We start from the raw sequence: 18008 nt of genomic DNA on the forward strand, positions 1-18008 counted from the left end.
AAATGCAAGGCAGGGTACACCCAAGACACCTTTGCTGCAAGGCAGCAGTGCAACCTCCACGCCACCGTGCCCCCATATGATTAATGCATGCTTTAATGCATTTCACCATGAAAATTATATTAAGTATTTATCTTAGCATTCTAAATGTTCAGAGAGCAGGAAGATCATGAAGTGAATGTATTCTGTGCGGCGATCGCTGCTGGCGCCTCCTCTTAGTGCAAGAAGAAGTCAGTTTAAGAATCTTGGAGAACACTTAACACAAAGCATTTAATGTGCTATATAGCTTATGACGGGGTTTGAGAAAATCTAGTAAATTAAATATTCATTTTACGATGAAGTTTAGTTTACGATGTTCTACTTTAATGACAAATTACGAGAATAAAGTCAACATGTTGACTTTAATCTTGACATAAACGGCGAGAATAAAGTAGAAATGTCGAGAATAAAGTCAACATGTCCACTTTATTCTCGTCATAAGCGTCAAGATTAAAGTGGAAATGTCGAGAATAAAGTCAACATGCCGTCACACTATTACACAGTACCCAGGTACATTACACTGTATTGAAAACAAATAAAACAAGTAAACTTGGCTTGCAGTATTATCCAGTAGTATAGAAACAGTATTTACACATCTGACCTTTTAAAACCAAAGTATCTCCAGGCAACGGATGCGACTCCTTTTTCTCAGCAAAAGTTCTTCTGTGTCATCATGTTCAACTTTATCGCCGGCTTCAGTTTCGGAATGTTCCCTGTCCATTTTCACCACGCAATACCTACACCACCACTACCTATTTAGTGGTGTAGCAGTGAAAAAGAGCCCCCGTGCAACAAATCTGTGTTTAGCGGTGTAGCAGTGAAAAAGGTCCCCACTTGAACAGTTTCCCGCCGTGCCACGTTCCGAACGTCATTTAGGCAATTTAAACCGGTGTTGCGGTATAAGAAAAATCCATATCATAAAAAAAAAAAAAAACGGTTTTCGGTATACCGACTAGCACTAGAGCAAGTTAATTTACTAATTAAATAAGTGCTGGCTCACTTCCTCATTCATCACCTCTTTGTTCATGTAGCCTGTGCAAGGTTAGGCTATGAAGCTACATATACAAGATTATGTACAGCCCACTATATATGATTTCTCCCAGTTTTGTTTACTTATTTATTTGCACAACACACTTTTTACCTATCCTTTTTATAATTGGAAAGGTAGGGAGGAAAAGAATATTCTAATTGTTGCACCTTATTAATAGTAACTGGGAGAATAAATGGTGAAATTTATAATTTTTCTTCTCTATACACCGTGTGGATCAGTATGATCAGCCAGTTACAGTGGGTTTATTATCGTTTGTATCTTCAGCTGTAAGAGTCAGACTCTGATGTACTAAATATTAAATGTTTGATTTGCTTTACTAAAAATAAGCTGTGCTAAAACAATAGTGTTTACTGATGATAGTACTAAAGATGGTAGCCATGAATAATCTGACAAGCAAAATGATTTCCTAATAAAGTATCACAAATAAAAAAAATAATTTGCACTTTTGCACAGAGAAACCAGGAGCACCAAATCCCCATGGCCAAAACCTTTGCTGGCTCATTTTCTGATGCTACTAACGACTGCAAAATTTGAGAACTCTGTAGAAGACCACAGATAACTTGTAGGTTACAGTAATCTGTTGTTCTTCAGAAACTGAGATTTCTGCAAAAGGCTTTGGACCATTTATTGGAATAAAGCATCAAAGTATATACAGCACCATATACTTAATGAAAGCTCTCTCGTATAAAGTTATTTGTTTTAATTAGTTTTGTAAAAGAAGCATAAAAGCGGTAGGAAATGGTTTGAGATTAAACAAGGGGTAAGTAACAATTCCTAAGCAGTTATAAAGTTTTGTCTATATGTTTTCCAAGAGATGAAACACTAAAAAAAATTATAAAACAGTCACCTCTTACCTGTTGGGTCTTGTTTAGTGACAAAAGACTCAGATCTCTGAGGCACACGACAAGCAATACAGATGAGGCAAGAGTCCAGGTCTATAAAGATGAAGATATAGTATAATAAAACATATCTCTAAATTTTCATTTCTTTATAATGTTAAAATTATGTAATGTATAAAATACCTTAACCAAACCATCTAAATCAAGCTTAACTGGTCACAACATTTATAATTTTAGAATGGATGCATATAACAGTTATAGCAAATGTGTTCCGGTTGACTGATAACTAACAATGACTCTAGCTAACTAAATAAATAAACTAAATAATAACATCCAAAAAGCAAGATAAAAGCAAAATAATATTTTATAATACTTGTTAGTGTTCACGTTCATGTATTTAAATATCAATTTTAAAAATAAAATTAAGAACACTATCAATCAAGCTTTACTGATATTAATTATTGTGTATATAAAAAGGCTATAAAATACTTATAAGCAAGAGTTTTAAACTTTACATAAGGATATTAAACACCATATGAGAATTACTTTACGTTGGAAGACAGGGTCTTTTCAATTGTAAGCAAAGTACCAAACTGGACAGACCTGAAGGCTAAGTGAAAGATCTTTTATATGACCAAGAACAAGCAATAAAAATGACCATTTAAAGCAAACATATTGTTAATTTGTCTAATTTCTGTAAACAATATTTGAATAGAAGAAAAAAAGCAGCCACCACAGACAGCTGCTTTTCTTCAAATCAAGTCACATGGACATACTGTAGGTTAAGAGCCAAAACTCAGCAACAGACAAGAAAGATACCCATCTTTCTGTTTCCACTGTTGGAGTAGAGACAAATGCTCTGATGATGATGATAAGTTAGTTGTCTCTAGAGGTCCTTGCATGTGTGGTTAAATTAACACTAAACGTCAAACTATATTCTTCTAAAGTTTAAGCGCGTCCTTTGCTTGGCACTGAGAATTATTATTCCAGATAATTTCAAAACTTATTATACCACATAGCTTAGGTTTTTTTTTTTAAATACCATCTATCAAATAGGGCGGCACAGTGGCACAGTGGGTAGCGCTGCTGCCTCGCAATTGGGAGACCTGGGTTCGCTTCCCGGGTCCTTCCAGCCTGGAGTTTGCATGTTCTCCCCGTGTCTGCGTGGGTTTCCTCCGGGTACTCTGGTTTCCTCCCACAGTCCAAAGACATGCAGGTTAAGTGGATTGGTGATTCTAAATTGGCCCTTGTGTGTGCTTGGTGTGTGGGTTTGTTTGTGTGTGTCCTGCGGAGGTTTGGCACCCTGCCCGGGATTGGTTTCTGCCTTGTGCCCTGTGTTGGCTGGGATTGGCTCCAGCAGACCCCCGTGACCCTGTGTTTGGATTCAGCGGGTTGGAAAATGGATGGATGGATGGATGGATCTATCAAATAATGTGTAAAATACCACCTATCATACCACCTAACTAGTAATATGTATTACTATCATATTTCGTATACTGTTAGTGCTTTATTAGGTTTATTTCTGCTTTAAGCTGATGACTAATGCTCTTACAAGTACAGCAATTAGTCAATAATGACTAATAAATTACAAAGCGTAGGGAAAACAGTGCTGACTGCTATAGTCTACTAACAACAAAGTTTACTGATGGCCAAGCCAGCTGTCTTACAGGATCCTGGGAGGATACCCTCCCACTCTGCAATGATCTTTCTCATAAACATTTCCATGTGGAATATGCTTTGGACATTCAATATTTACAGGCTTTGATTACCACAAAAGCATGTATAAGGGATGCTCTACAAATCCTATTCACATCTCTCTCTCTCTTTTTCCACCAACCCCCAGACTACTTACTTTATGGACATTTTTCCAAAAATATGAATTCTATCATTTGTTTCTATGTTTGCAAAGCATGTATAAGCAGCATATTCTAAATACTGGTTCTGCCCTGAAAATAGGATTAATATATCATACAATAAACTGAAATTGCCATTTGTTTTCAATCTATAGTTTATAAAGTGTCATTCTTGAACAGTGTTGATAAAAACAGCAAGAGCAGCCTTTACTTCACTTAGGTATGAGGCAATGGCATTTTAAATATTTATGTATTCACTAATTTAACGGGATATTCAAAGAAGTACTTAAAAACTTCATAAGGAAAAATAATCCTTTCATACTTAATTTTATCTCTCAAGTCAGGAAATGTAGTTTTTAAAAAGGCATTTGATTACTTAGTTAATTATGCAAATCCAAGTTGGGACAGCAGTTCTTATACATCTGGTGAGCTTTCATACTGTATCTAGAATGAGGCACACTCAATGTGAATTTGCTCTTTAAGAAATGCTTACAAGAAATATTAAGGCAGACAGAAAATCACTAAAGAAAGGGTATTCTTCGCTAGTTTTTAATGCTGACCTAGAACAGCATAATGTTATGTTGGGGGTTACTCCAGGGATAGTCTGTGTCCAAAATTATAGGAAACAGAATGTTTCATTTGTTCATTGATAAGCTTCAAACTTCATAGGTGATATCATTTAGGACAGCTTGTTTACCAATTACTGCGCATGTGCATAGATTATACTCACCCTCATCCTCTTCTCTGACAGGCTTCGGCTGGGATGCAGTAAAGCACTGCATGATTTCATATCTCTGACGAGCCTCCTGATTTTCAGAGTCAGCCTCATCTGGAGGCCGTACCAACATTCGGCAACTGAAATAATGGCTATTTTTGGGAACACCGTTCACTGTGAGTAGAAAAACAGTATTCAGTTACAAAAAGTGTGAAGGGCAGTGAAGTCAAAGTAAAACAGAGTTAAATTAGCTATATAAAAATCATTATATACAAGTTATTAAAGGATAGTCCAATACTATACAGTATATAAATGCAAAGAATTATTATTATTATATCAGAAAACTATTAGAAACACAAGGGAACAGTGAAAGCAGAGAGGAGAAAAAATTTTCATTAGCTCATCTGTTTTTGTTTTATGTCTCCTAATTTTTCTTTATGTGTTATGTCGTAAGGATCCAAAAAAAAAAACTCTGTAAGAAAAGTAAGGACATCATCTGTCCAAATACTCAGCATGAGACAACTAACTACTCTTTCAGTATAACCTTTTTTTATTCTCCCATCCTGGCTTTTCCCATGATCATACATTTCTCTTTTGACCTATTCACAGATAGTTTTAACTTATTATCTTTCTAACTCTTTGTCTATATCCTCCTTAAGAAAGTGCTACACCTGAAAATTAAAATATTTCTACATTTAAACTCTTTTCAACAAACTGCAGATGATGTCTGTTCAAACTCCCTAAGTTGTCTGTAATGACATCTTCAAAAATGTAAATACCTTTTGCTGTTTTTAGTACGCTAATGATAACCTCTAGTGTTTTTATTAGGGAAAGGGAATGCACTGTGGATGGCACCAGCAGCTAGGGTGTTTCAGGTACTGAAACTCTTCAGCGTAAGAAGCTGAGTAAGAAGCTCAACTGTCTCAGCAGCAAATCCTTTGTGTTAACAGTAAATATGAAGCCTGCTGTTTACTGTGCACTGCAAACATAGATAGACTTTTTTGTTTTGACATACAGCATTTAACTAGAATTGTCCTCCCTCCAGCCCTCAACAAATATTACATAAGAATGCATCATAACAGCCTACTTGTTATTATTTACAAAACTAGCTAAAAGTCAATAATTTGTCTTAAAACTTCCACTCCTGGATTCATTATATTATAGACTTCTATAACAAAAATGTGTTTGCTTTAATAGCTTTTCATTGCCTCACACTGTCTTAAGATTTTTTTTCCTACTCTTCCTTGAAAAGTTGCTTCAGTTCAGAGATGTTTGACAGCTTTTCAATATGCATTGCTTTTAAATACTCATCAGAAAATCTGCTCTCCAAAAAAGGTTTTTTTTTAGTTATTCTCTTTTAAATTTGCCTTCAGGATCACTAGTCTGTTGGGTGATTCTTTTTTTAGTTCAGTGTCAGGTGTTGAAAAGATACCTTCACCTTTTCTATTAGATTATATACGTAGGCAAAGAGAAAAGCAAGCTGTAATTCACACTTCCAGCACAGCACTGGTTGACAATTGGTATGAGACGATTAGCAATACAGCCAAACTCCACTTTTATTCACCCTTTCTAAACAATGTACTGGGTATTTCTTCTGTTTCATTCAAATGCTGTTTTCTAGTTATCTTGGGTAGTAATGGTTTCCAAGGAGAAGATATGCTCTCTTGTCTATTCCTCCATGAATATCATTCTTATTGAATATTCCTCATTATTACTTTTTAACTTTTGAAATCTAGATTGGTATGAGTAACTTGTAGACATCATGATTTTTTGGATCCTTTTATAATTTTAGGAGTATAATATGGTCTAGACAGGTTAAAATGATTTTATGATAGCCACTACCAGGTAAACTGGCAATGGTTTGTGTCGTTTCCATTTATTTTCCATAGACTGAATGATGGACTTAGCATTGTTTGTAACCTTTGCCTAAATGTAATTTTGTTTTTTATCTAAAAATGATCAAGCTCATTTGTATAACCTTTGGTGCATCTCTTAACCAAGATGACAGAATGATGTAATCTAGTTGTTGTATAGTTTTTATCAAACAGACAACAAGAAAGTTGAGATTTTGTGCTGATTAACCAATTATGTTATGTGTATCTCATATTATGTAGGACTTAGCAATGATCAAACACTTCTAAATATTTTAAGCCATATACTCTTTATAACTTTAGAGGCTGTAAAAAAGTACCATATCTTGAAAAAATAAAACAAAAGGTTCAACGAAGTTACTTCATATAATGGATTTTTTTGAAGTACTGGAGTGAAAAAATATTTCAAGCATCTGCAGTGTCTAAAGTAAAGTTTTCAATAAACATCAATAATAAAACTAAAGAATAATGATAGAGATAATTAAAATATCACCTGACATTATTACTAAAATGGGAAAAAAGACCAACATGGTTTTAGAACACCTAATACTTGACAAAAATCAGTTATTTCTTTTCCCTTAACTGAGATTCCTAGTATCATACCTAAGCTCTTAGGGAGGAGTTTTCTTACAAATTCGCTGTGATCTCCCACATGCAGCATGCTGTAAACACTGGAGTTCATCAGCTCTTCCTGACGGTAGCCAAGATAATTTGTCACATTTTCTGAGACAAAAACAATTCGTCCCTCACCATTGACAACAAAGAAAAAACCATCTAGTGCCTGAAAAAGGAAAAAAGTGGGCATAAGATGCTTACAATAAATAAAAGGTTTACTGCATGTATAAATGAGATAATAAGTAATAAAATTTAAAAGAGTGACATGTGAGACTAAAGTGACACAGTAAATAGCACAGTTATTAATTATTTTGTCAAATAAGACCAAATGTTTTAAGTGTCACTGAGTTTCTGCAAAATAAGGAAAACATAATTTTACCTCCAGTAACACTGGACCAACAGACAGCTTATCAATCATGTCCTGGCTACTGGATGAGATATCAGGCTTCTGAACATCAGTATCCTTACAAGTAATGGCAGCAGCTTTCTCTAAAGATAAATAAAAGAATATTACTGTTAGCTACAGAGGTACATGAAGGCTGGTATACAAGTATGTACTGTACATAAGAAAACACTCATAAGAAATCACAATCATACAGTTTCAGTGTACTTACATTACTGTATTTTTAAATGTAATGTACAATATGCAATAAGATGATTTGCAAAACAGTCAATAGAACCTACATTTTAGCCAACCTTATAGTTCTTTTTGATATTTCTAACAGAAAGAAAGAAAGAAAAAGAAAGAAAGACATTTGACCATTTTAATATAACTTTAAAGAGAAAACTATACATTTTAAGTGTATGTCTGGTTGAACAATGTCATTATCTACTATTCAAATTTGATATCTGACTTAAACAAAAAAATACACAACGCAGAAATAGCGCTGCATTTGTTTTGCTAATTGTTAGTCATTTATAATGATACGAACTCTTTTAATATCATTATCTTAACGATAGTGTATATACCCTTTGTGAATATGTTTTGTATCAAATAAAGGTGAAAAAGGTGAAAAGTCAGTTTTACTACCAAACCAGACTTTAAGGTAAGAAAAAAATTTCAAGTAGGTACTAGTACTACCCTGGTTGGGTGTTTTACTTTAATCTATACTTTATGAAAGCAAGGCTGATTGTCGTAACCACGCAATAAGAACAGAACATAAACATACTGCCCATTATAAACAACTGAGAATAGAAATTAAAATAAGCATTTTCAGTAATTTAACAATGCCAGAAATTGTTGTATCATACACTATAAAGGAAAATGTGCAATAATCTAACCAACTATCCAGCTGTATCGACTTCGTGTCGAACAAACAGTTGCTTACGGAGTACAGAATGAGGCAAATTGCCTGCATCGTGAGGGAGCATCAGTTATGGCCATGTGCTGCAATACCCCAAGGGCGATCCAGTTCACATGAACCTCATTGTTGAGTGGCTGGACCAGGCCAAATAGACACTCACGTAACACCTGGCTGCAGCAGATAGATGGTTATTTCCAGGGTGGGAATGTATAAACCTGCATTTACAGTATTCCATTTAAAATGGCCTAAAATATACCACGAGCTAGATACAACCTTTGAGTGATGTAATCAAGCACCTGCATTTCTAGGTCTTTTATTTTAGGAATGTCCTACACTTGAAACATTTTGAGCTATACTTCTTGGACAGCCTTGAATTTCAAGCTTGGAACAGCTTTAGAACGGCATTAATTTAAGAAGGTGTCACAAAAGGTGGAGAGGTGGAATTGAGAAAGTAAGGCGTAGATGAATGGGAAACATGAACAAGTGAAGATGTGGGTTTGATGAGGAATCCATTTTGAGCCCACTCCTTTTGTATTAGTAATGGAGATAGTTACTAGTGAAGTTTGCAAAGGATTGCCTTGGGAGCTCTTGTATGCCAACCATCTTGTTTTGATGAAGAGGGCACTTTATTAGAAAGCAAGTTTCATAATGAAAGGCCTCAAGGTTAATAAAGGAAAGGCCAGTGTCTTTTCCTTTCCTTGGCCGTGCAGCATGTGGTAAAGGAGTTGAGAGAAATTCAATTCAATCCAAAATTTGTCAAAAATGGAAGCCAAAAGGTGCACGTGGGTGAATGGTAGTTTGTTTGTAAAATGTGTGAAAATAGTGTGCAAATTCATGAGGAAGCAAGTGTAAATTTAGATAACAGCCATACAGTTTTTTGAAGAAAAGTAGGAAAGTTCTGCTTGTTAGGTGACATGTTGAGTGCAGACAGAAGTTCAAGCACATCAGGGTTAGTGGTGCAAGGAATTAATTGCGCAACTGTCACCCATATGACTTATGGTTATGGTTATATGTTTTAAGGAGTAGTATGTTCTTTAGGAGTGAGACATGGTAGATGAGGGTGAAATAAGCAGTAAAATTGAAAAATTAGAGACAAGTATGATCAGGTGAGTGTTGAGAATGTCACAGAGTGAGAGGAAGATGAATGCTGAGTTTAGAGAAAGACGGTATGGCATTCATAGGTGATGTGCTGAAGAGGTTTGGGCACATGGAGAGCGAAAGACAGAGGATGGTTGGGTTAAGAGGTACACCAAGATGTAGGAGGCGGGTACGAGGACAAATGGGAACCCAAAAACATGGTTGGAGGCGATGTCAGGTGATATGAAAAGAATGGCTCTTCTTCGGTGGTTGCTGAGGCAAAAGGGGAGGCCATGGAGAACGACTTCCAGACGGCTTCGAGGAGATTCTGGTCCACCATCTGGCGTCTCAGGAGGGGGAAGCAGTGCAGTGTCAACGCTGTATATAGTGGGGATGGTGTGCTGCTGACCTCAATTCGGGACGTTGTGGGTTGGTGGGGGGAGTACTTCGAAGACCTCCTCAGTTCCACTAACGTGCCATCCAATGAGGAAGCAAAGCCTGGGGACTCGGAGGTGGCATCTCCCATCTCTGGGACTGAGGTCACCGAGGAGGTCAAAAAACTCCGTGGTGGCAAGGGCCCCTGGGGTGGATGAGATACGCCCGGAGTTCCTCAAGGCTCTGGATGTTGTAGGACTGTCTTGGTTGACACGCCTCTGCAACATCGCATGGACATCAGGGACAGTGCCTCTGGACTGGCAGACCGGGATGGTGGTCCCCCTCTTTAAGAAAGGGGACCAGAGGGTCTGTTCCAACTACAAAGGGATCACACTCCTCAGCCTCCCTGGAAAAGTCTATTCGGGGGTCCTGGAGAGGAGGGTCCGTCGGATAGTCGAACCTCGGATTCAGGAGGAATAGTGTGGTTTTCGTCCTGGTCGCGGAACACTGGACCAGCTCCAGGGTCCTGGAGGGCACATGGGAGTTTGCCCAACCAGTCTATATGTGTTTTATGGACTTAGAAAAGGCATTTGACCGTGTTCCTTGGGGAATCCTGTGTGGGGTGCTCGGAGTTTTGGGATACCGGACCCCCTGATAAGGGCTGTTCGGTCCCTGTACAACCGGTGTCAGAGCTTGGTCCGCATTGTCATAACTTGTATGGATAGAATTTCTAGGCACAGCCAGGGCGTTGAGGGGGTCTGGTTTGGTGGGCTCAGGATTGGGTCACCGCTTTTTGCAGATGATGTTGTCCGGTTTGTTTCATCAGGCCGTGATCTTCAGCTCTCTCTGGATCGGTTCGCAGAAGAGTGTGAAGTGGCTGGGATGGAAATCAGCACCTCCAAATCCGAGATCATGGTCCTCAGCCGGAAAAGGGTGGAGTGCCCTCTCAGGGTTGGGAGCGAGATCCTGCCCCAAGTGGAGGAGTTCAAGTATCTCGGGGTCTTGTTCACGAGTGAGGGAAGAATGGAGTGGTAGATCGACAGGCGGATCGGTGCGGCGTCCGCAGTGATGCGGGCTCTGCATCAGTCTGTCGTGGTGAAAAAGGAGCTGAGCCGTAAGGCAAAGTTCTCAATTTACCGGTCGATCTATGTTCCTACCCTCACCTATGGTCATGAGCTATGGGTAGTGACTGAAAGAACGAGATTGTGAATACAAGTGGCTGAAATGAGTTTCCTCCGCATGGTGTCTGGGCTCTCCCTTAAAGATAGGGTGAGAAGCTCAGTCATCCGGGAGAGGCTCAGAGTAGAGCCGCTGCTCCTCCGCATCGAGAGGAGTCAGATGAGGTGGCTCGGGAATGTGATCAGGATGCCTCCTGGATGCCTTCCTGGTGAGGTGTTCCAGGCATGTCTAACTGGGAGGAGGCCCCGGGGAAGACCCAGGACATGCTGGAGGGACTATGTCTCTCGGCTGGCCTGGGAACGCCACAGGATTCCTCCAGAAGAGCTAGTAGAAGTGGCCGGGGAGACAGAAGTCTGGGCATCTCTGCTCAAGCTGCTGCCCCTGTGACCCGATCTCGGATAAGCGGAAGAGGATGGATGGCTCTTCCCCAAAAAATGGCCAAGATTGTGACCATAAACAGTGGAGGAAATATATATATGGAAGACAGTTAGCTACCCTGGGTAGACTTTAAAAAAAAAAAAAAAAAAAAAAAAAAAAGGTCATTAAACTGATGATGATGCCTGAAGTACCCTCACTATTAGCCTCATTAACTCTGCATCGCGAAGATGCAATTGTTAATATATTAGGTATCATATCATTAGCAGTCTAACTTAAGCTTAAAAACAGCATCATTAGCAGAGCCACACAAATGTAAATGCTAGTGTGTATTTTTTGGAAAAAGTGACTCAAAACATTTCTGAGGCAGTTTTTGGTTTGAAAGTGACTTGGTTTTTACTTGTTACAGCTGTAGCTGGAACTGACTGTGTTGAGATTCCTCGCTTTCCTTGTGTATGTGTTAGTTTTCCTCATGATATTCCTAAGTTATTTAGAACATCCCAAAGACACGCAGATTAAGTTATGGGTAACTTAAATATTTACACTACATTTCTGCCTTCTCAGCTGTATTCAGCATTTAATTTATAGAAAATAATTTATGGAAAAGGGATTAAGACACTTAGAGATCTTTACACAGACAACATATTTGTATTTTATAATCAGTTAAAAATTTTCAAATTTATTTTTCCATCTACACACTTATTTTTTAATAAAAAAATTAGAAAGATTGTTAAAAGAAACCTACTCAACTTTCTACATCTCATACCCGTGTTTATCCCAGAGGCTATGCTGGTTCATCTCACACAGTATTCCAACAATATATAAAAGTATTTCAAAGAACCTACCCTTCAGAGATCCTAGGGAGTGGTGGAAAATGGATGTATCAATTAGCATTTCAGAAAAGAAGTAGAACAGAGCCATGCACAGAATACACTCTAGTTCTACATATGCCAAGCATTTCATAATTTACCAAAAAGCTATCCTTGGTCACATTTACAGACCCCTTCACAATTGTTGGCACCTCTAATAAAGATGAATAAAAAGGGTTGTAAAAGATCACATTTTGGTGAATTACCTTAATCTTCTACTATAAAATGAGAGATCTCTATCCTTTAAAGTAAATATATTGTCTATTAGATAATATTACTGTGTTAGCACAAGACATAGCTAAAAGCATAATATAAAGACATCAGTTTGTGTACTATATAGCAGTGAAGTTCATATGCTTTAAGATTATGATTAAAGATTAAACTGACGTGAAACCTTGGTGTTGCTAAAAAGTAGCTGGAAGATTTGATAAAAAAATATACCATCTGCACAAGTATGCACAAATGTACAGTGTCTCTGTTTGTCAATAATATAGCAAGTTAATAGTAGTGTCTTATCATATTCAAATCACTCACCTTGTTCTCGCCTCTTCATCTGCTGAACCTGGTGTAGTGTGCTCTTTAAGATTCTGCACTTATCTGGTTTGACATTCAGCCTGTCAATGTCAGCAATATTTGCAGAGAGGAGTTCAACCAGCTCCTCAACATAACGGCTCTCCTGCTCCCTCCTTCGTTTTTCTGCACTGTCACAACAAAGATATATAGGTAATTTATAACACACGTTTTCCACACATTGTCACACTGTTACAGCTGCTTTTTTCTATGCTATATAAAGAAAAATACTCGAATTCTACTGCACAAATAAACACTTTAACCTACCATTAGTACACAATAATGTATAGATCCTACTGAATTCAAAGCATTTTTTTGTATTTGAATATTTGTCTATCTGTTAATAGTAATAAATATTCTCTTTATAACATATGTGATTACAAATCAAATTCTGCAAAAAAATGTAGTTAATTGCAGTGCATAATTTTTTAAATATATCTCACATTAAATGGAACAGGCTACCGCACCTATTCAGTAGATGTACAAAAAAAAAAAAACACTTTTCAAATCAGTCTAAGTCACAAGGGGCTGAAATCTATCCTGGCATTATATTGTTCAAATTAGGGGTGGGCGGTATGACCAAAATTCTGTATCACGGTATTTTTCTAAATTATCCCGGTTTCACGGTATTCAACGGTATTTTTTTCCCATGCATGAGTGGATGTTAACCACATTTTCCACTGCAATTACTGCAGTAGACTGGCTAAGAATAACCTATTCCACTGTCATGAGCATTGTACATTGTACAAAAAAAGCATTTTAATGTGCATAAAAGTGTTAATACAGGTTTGAATGGCCCGATAAAGTGATGGTTTTCAAGGGGGTGGCACTAATGAAGAGAAGGAATCACATTGCATGACAGATGCAGTCAAAATATAAAACCTTTTTATTGAACAAATTTTGCAGACAACTATTTTGACAACATATTTTCAACCATCCCATCATTAAACTGCATAATATTTAAACTAATAAATAATAACAATAAATAAATAAGTGCAACTTCCAGTAATAAATAATAACAATAAAATAAATAGTGCAAATTCCAGTAATAATACTATTACTTCAAGGCTTCAAGCCCAGGTACATTATATAGTATTCAAGTATTGAGAAAAAAAAAAGTGCATGTGTATTCACACATTTGAACATAATGAACAAGGCACTTATGTAAATCTTAGCCATTACAAATTCTGGGCAAGGAAAACCAGACGGTCAACAGCATCTGGTTTGAGTACTGCCCTGAGACAATGTTCCCACCAGTACTGAAAGCTCTTTCAGATGGAGAACTGGTAGCAGGGATACACAAATATCGTCGGGCTAGCTTGGCAACTCGGTGGAAATTTGCTTGGTGGCATTTCCACCACTCCAAAGGGTCTGCATCACTGTCAACCTCTGTGGTCTGCAGGTATGTTCTCAGCTCCATTTTGATGCTTTCCTCATCAGACAGTCTAACACTGCTGGAGCCCATGTTGCCTGTCCTCTGCTTTTTGAAAAAGCTGGACAAAGTCTTTTTTCCTCAGGAGGAGGAACAGGCTCTGCTGCTGCACCACAAGCCGTCGAGAGTGCCGACATGCCAGTGCTTGCTTCATGTTGATCCTTTAGTGATTTTATTTCGTCTTCTGCTCTGGATATAATGTGTTCCACCTTTTCGTTCTTTATGTAGGTTGTTCTGAATCGTGGGTCAAGAATAGATGTGACATCCATGAGGTCATCCAAGGCAGGATCTGAATATTTCTCACACAAGTAGGCTAAAATGTTTTTGTTCACATCCTTGGTCTGTTGCGTATCATTCTCTTCCTCAGCAAGAATGCTTGTGTTGAAGAGATGGAGTACGGGCTTGAGGTAGGAGACGCTGACATAGTGTTCTCCTGACAAGGCATCTATGAAGTCCTGAAGTGGGCTCAACACCTTGTTCACAGCCTCCAGCACATCCACATTCTGCCAGCTGAGCACCAAGTGCCTTCATTTTCTGTCAGCTTTTAGAACCTGACTAATGGCTCTCTCCTCCTCAAGTACTCTTTGTATCATCTTTTGACGTGTCCCCCACATGGTAGGCATCTCAGTCGTGAGCATGTGCTTTGGCAGGCCCAGTTCATCCTGAGCAATGCCCAGGTCCCTCCTTTTCTTCCAAGAGTACGAGAAGGCAGAGACAATTTTTTTGCAGACACCAACTGCACGTTGTATGCGTTCATCTTTCACACCTGTCTCTGTTAAAACAACAAACAATTCTATTTGCTTGCTAATCCAAATGTTAATTAATTTATTGATAGTCCCAAATACTCATTTATAAACTCCTTTACAAATTTCCACAGACCCACACAAAGTAAGTTAAATGTAAATCTCATATTGAGGGCTGAATATTTTTTCCAAAAAAATCAAGGTTTCGGAAAAGCGCACAACGCAATGGTTTCACACACAAATCAACAAAAAACGACTGTTACTGCCTGTTGTGCCTGCTGTCGGCGCCTGTTTGCAATTTCCAGCTGCGCAGGGGGCGGCTCGACAGCCAGCAGGAATGCACGGTGGACTCGGACTGGCTGCCTGGCTGTCTTTGTGAGACAGGTGCACAGAGGTGACCGTTGCAGTGAGACGCAATCTGGTTTGTACCTCGTGGCATCGTAAGTGTCGGTCATCCCAGGCGGACGTTGCTATGGGTGCATCAGCTGCAGGAACATGTTCAGCACCACAATCAGCTGGGGTCCGATCAGCTGATCCCGGTACCTCACTTTCATTTTCGATCTCCATCTATATGATCACTTGCATCAAAATCGGAGTCTCAAACAATAGCTAGCTAGACTGAGGCATCTCACAACGTGAGAGTTTCCAACAACGTATCGTACTGCATCGCTCGGCCCACAGAAAAGTTTGTTCGCCACGCCAACTTGAAAATGTATATTTTACACAATTTTCTATAAATTATTGTCTCGCTTTCAACATCATAACTTCGAAAAATCTAAGTTGAACCATTATAAGTAGGGGACTGACTAATAATAGAGATAACAGAAAACTGATTATACACACATTCATTATACATTTCTTATTGTAGTGTCTCAGCCAGGTTGAAGCCTTTTTTTTTTTGAAGTGACTGTTGAATCCGACTGAGGGAAGGCGGAGTACAGCGCAGAGGAATGACAGCGGGGGCATAATAGACGCAGTAAGGGGGGCGACACACGGGACGGGAGAAGGGTGGAGAGTGGTGAGTTGGAGAAGGAACTGGAAGGTTGTGCGGTGAGGTTACAAAGTCGGCGTTCTTATTTCTTGACTGTTCAAATAAACTTTTGTGAGACTTTACTATGTCTGTCTGTTTTTTTTTTTCTTCTCGAACCTGATGCGGAGGTTGCTACATTATTACTATGGTATGTTTTTACTACCATTACTTAAAATAGTTTATTTTAATAACTATTACATACCTATGGCTGTGTGAAGCCTGTGTCTAAAGCACTGGAGTCTTGTCCAAATGTTAATTTTGACAGCCTTCTTGATGTTGGCCCCACTGTCCGTTGTGATGGCCACTTGCCTCTGCTTTGCAAGCCACCAGGAATCGAGTGCCTCCAGCAAGCCTGCAGCAAGTAATTCGCCAGTGTGGTCATTTGGAAAATAGCTTGTTTGGAGGCAATAACTTTTCAATAGCCAGTCATTTTTTATAAAATGAATCGTCAGGCTCAGATATGGCTCCATAGTGCGACTTGACCACACATCTGCTGTAGATGAATAGTCGGGGACTGTAGCCACCTCTGCTTGTAATTTCCCTGTGTTCTCGGTACAAGTTGGGGATCGCCGTTTGGCTAAAGTACTTGCGACTTGGGATCACATATCTGGGATCCAGTGTCTTGATCATAGCCCTGAATCTGCCTTTCTCCACAGTACTTAACGGAACCATGTCTTTGGCTATATGGACTGTAATGGCGTTGGTTATCTCGATCCACCGCTTTCTTTTTTTGTCGTAGGCAGTACCTCTAGCAAACGCGTCTACAAGTGACATCTGACTCGAATGTCCTCTAGGTTTTTCAGTTTTACCTGAGGACGTGGAGGGTGCCAATCTTAGTTCCATGCGTTCATGGTACTCCACGGTTAAGGTGGTGCAGCAAACTGCTCGTGTTGCCGCCTCCGGCAACAACTTTAGCTCGACAGCATTTACAATAAATAGTTGTTTGGTCCACATCCGACTTTTTAAAGCCAAAGTATCTCCAGACAACAGACACGGCTCCTTTCTTCGGCAAAAGTTTTTCTGTGTCATCATATTTAACTTTATCATCTGCTACAGCTTCAGTTTTACAATGTTCACCATCCATTTTCACTGCGCAATACCTCCACTAACGCATGCGTGTTTAGCGGTGTAGCAGTGAAAAAGGTCCCCCCTTAAACAGTTTCCCGCTGTGCCACGTTCCGAACATTGCTTAACCTATTTAAACCGGTGTTGCGGTATGAGAAAAACCCATATCATAACAAAAATAAAAACGGTTTTTGGTATGAACCGGTATACCGCCCAACACTAGTTCAAATCTATCGCAAGATCCATTCATGTATCATATAACGGAATTTTATGGTCACTCAGTTGGTTCTAAAACACAATATGTAAAAAGTATACTAAATAAAAAGATTAACTGCAATGAAACAATACAGACTTTTCTTTAAAAAGTATTTTGCTCTTTATAAACGAGATTCACACAAAACCAGTCAAATACATTAAGAAAAGATTAATTTGGGGCTGCCTTTTGGCACATTATCTTGTCAGCATACAGTATGTTCCTTAGTCTGAAATGGATTTCCTTAACTTACTCTAGTTCTCCTCCCACATTTCTAAAGTCATGCATGTCGACAAGACTCCAGCCACCCTATAACCCTAAATTGGATTAAACAAGTGTGTGAATGCTATTTTATGCTAAATTATTTAACAAACGTGTGCATATTCAAGTTAACTTAACAGTGGCTACATCGAGAACCTTCCCAATTTCATTAAATTAAAATACAATGCAGTAAAAAAAAAAAAAAAAAAAAAAAAGGTTTCAATACTAAAGTTAAACCCCACTTCCCATTAGTTAAACCCCACTTCCCATTAGCACTCTAACTTGGGCTGTACACCACCTTTTTTAAGTTATACAATGTAAGTCAAACTCTGGCTGAAAGCGACTAGACCATTTCCAAAGTTATGTTTCTAAAGTGTCTGCATATCTGAAATATACACAGTCCACGCATCAATCACCCAACTACAATTTATATCTACATACAGTAAACCCTCGTTTATCATGGTTAATCTGTTCCAGACTCTACCGCGATAAATG

General features: G+C 38.5%; 1 protein-coding gene across 1 annotated transcript in view; it reads right to left on the reverse strand.

Moving 5' to 3' along the window:
- Positions 1-18008, reverse strand: part of ncoa1 (nuclear receptor coactivator 1) — a 222210-nt gene that overhangs the window by 58908 nt on the left and 145294 nt on the right. Inside the window, exons 4-8 of the mRNA XM_028797185.2 lie at positions 12694-12860; positions 7360-7469; positions 6969-7146; positions 4510-4668; positions 1942-2022 (exon numbers count right to left, since the gene is read on the reverse strand). Coding sequence (XP_028653018.2) covers positions 1942-2022; positions 4510-4668; positions 6969-7146; positions 7360-7469; positions 12694-12860 — 695 coding nt within the window. The remainder of the gene's footprint in view (positions 1-1941; positions 2023-4509; positions 4669-6968; positions 7147-7359; positions 7470-12693; positions 12861-18008) is intronic.

This window comes from Erpetoichthys calabaricus, chromosome 3 (genome assembly GCF_900747795.2).
Source record: "Erpetoichthys calabaricus chromosome 3, fErpCal1.3, whole genome shotgun sequence".
NCBI lineage: Eukaryota > Metazoa > Chordata > Cladistia > Polypteriformes > Polypteridae > Erpetoichthys > Erpetoichthys calabaricus.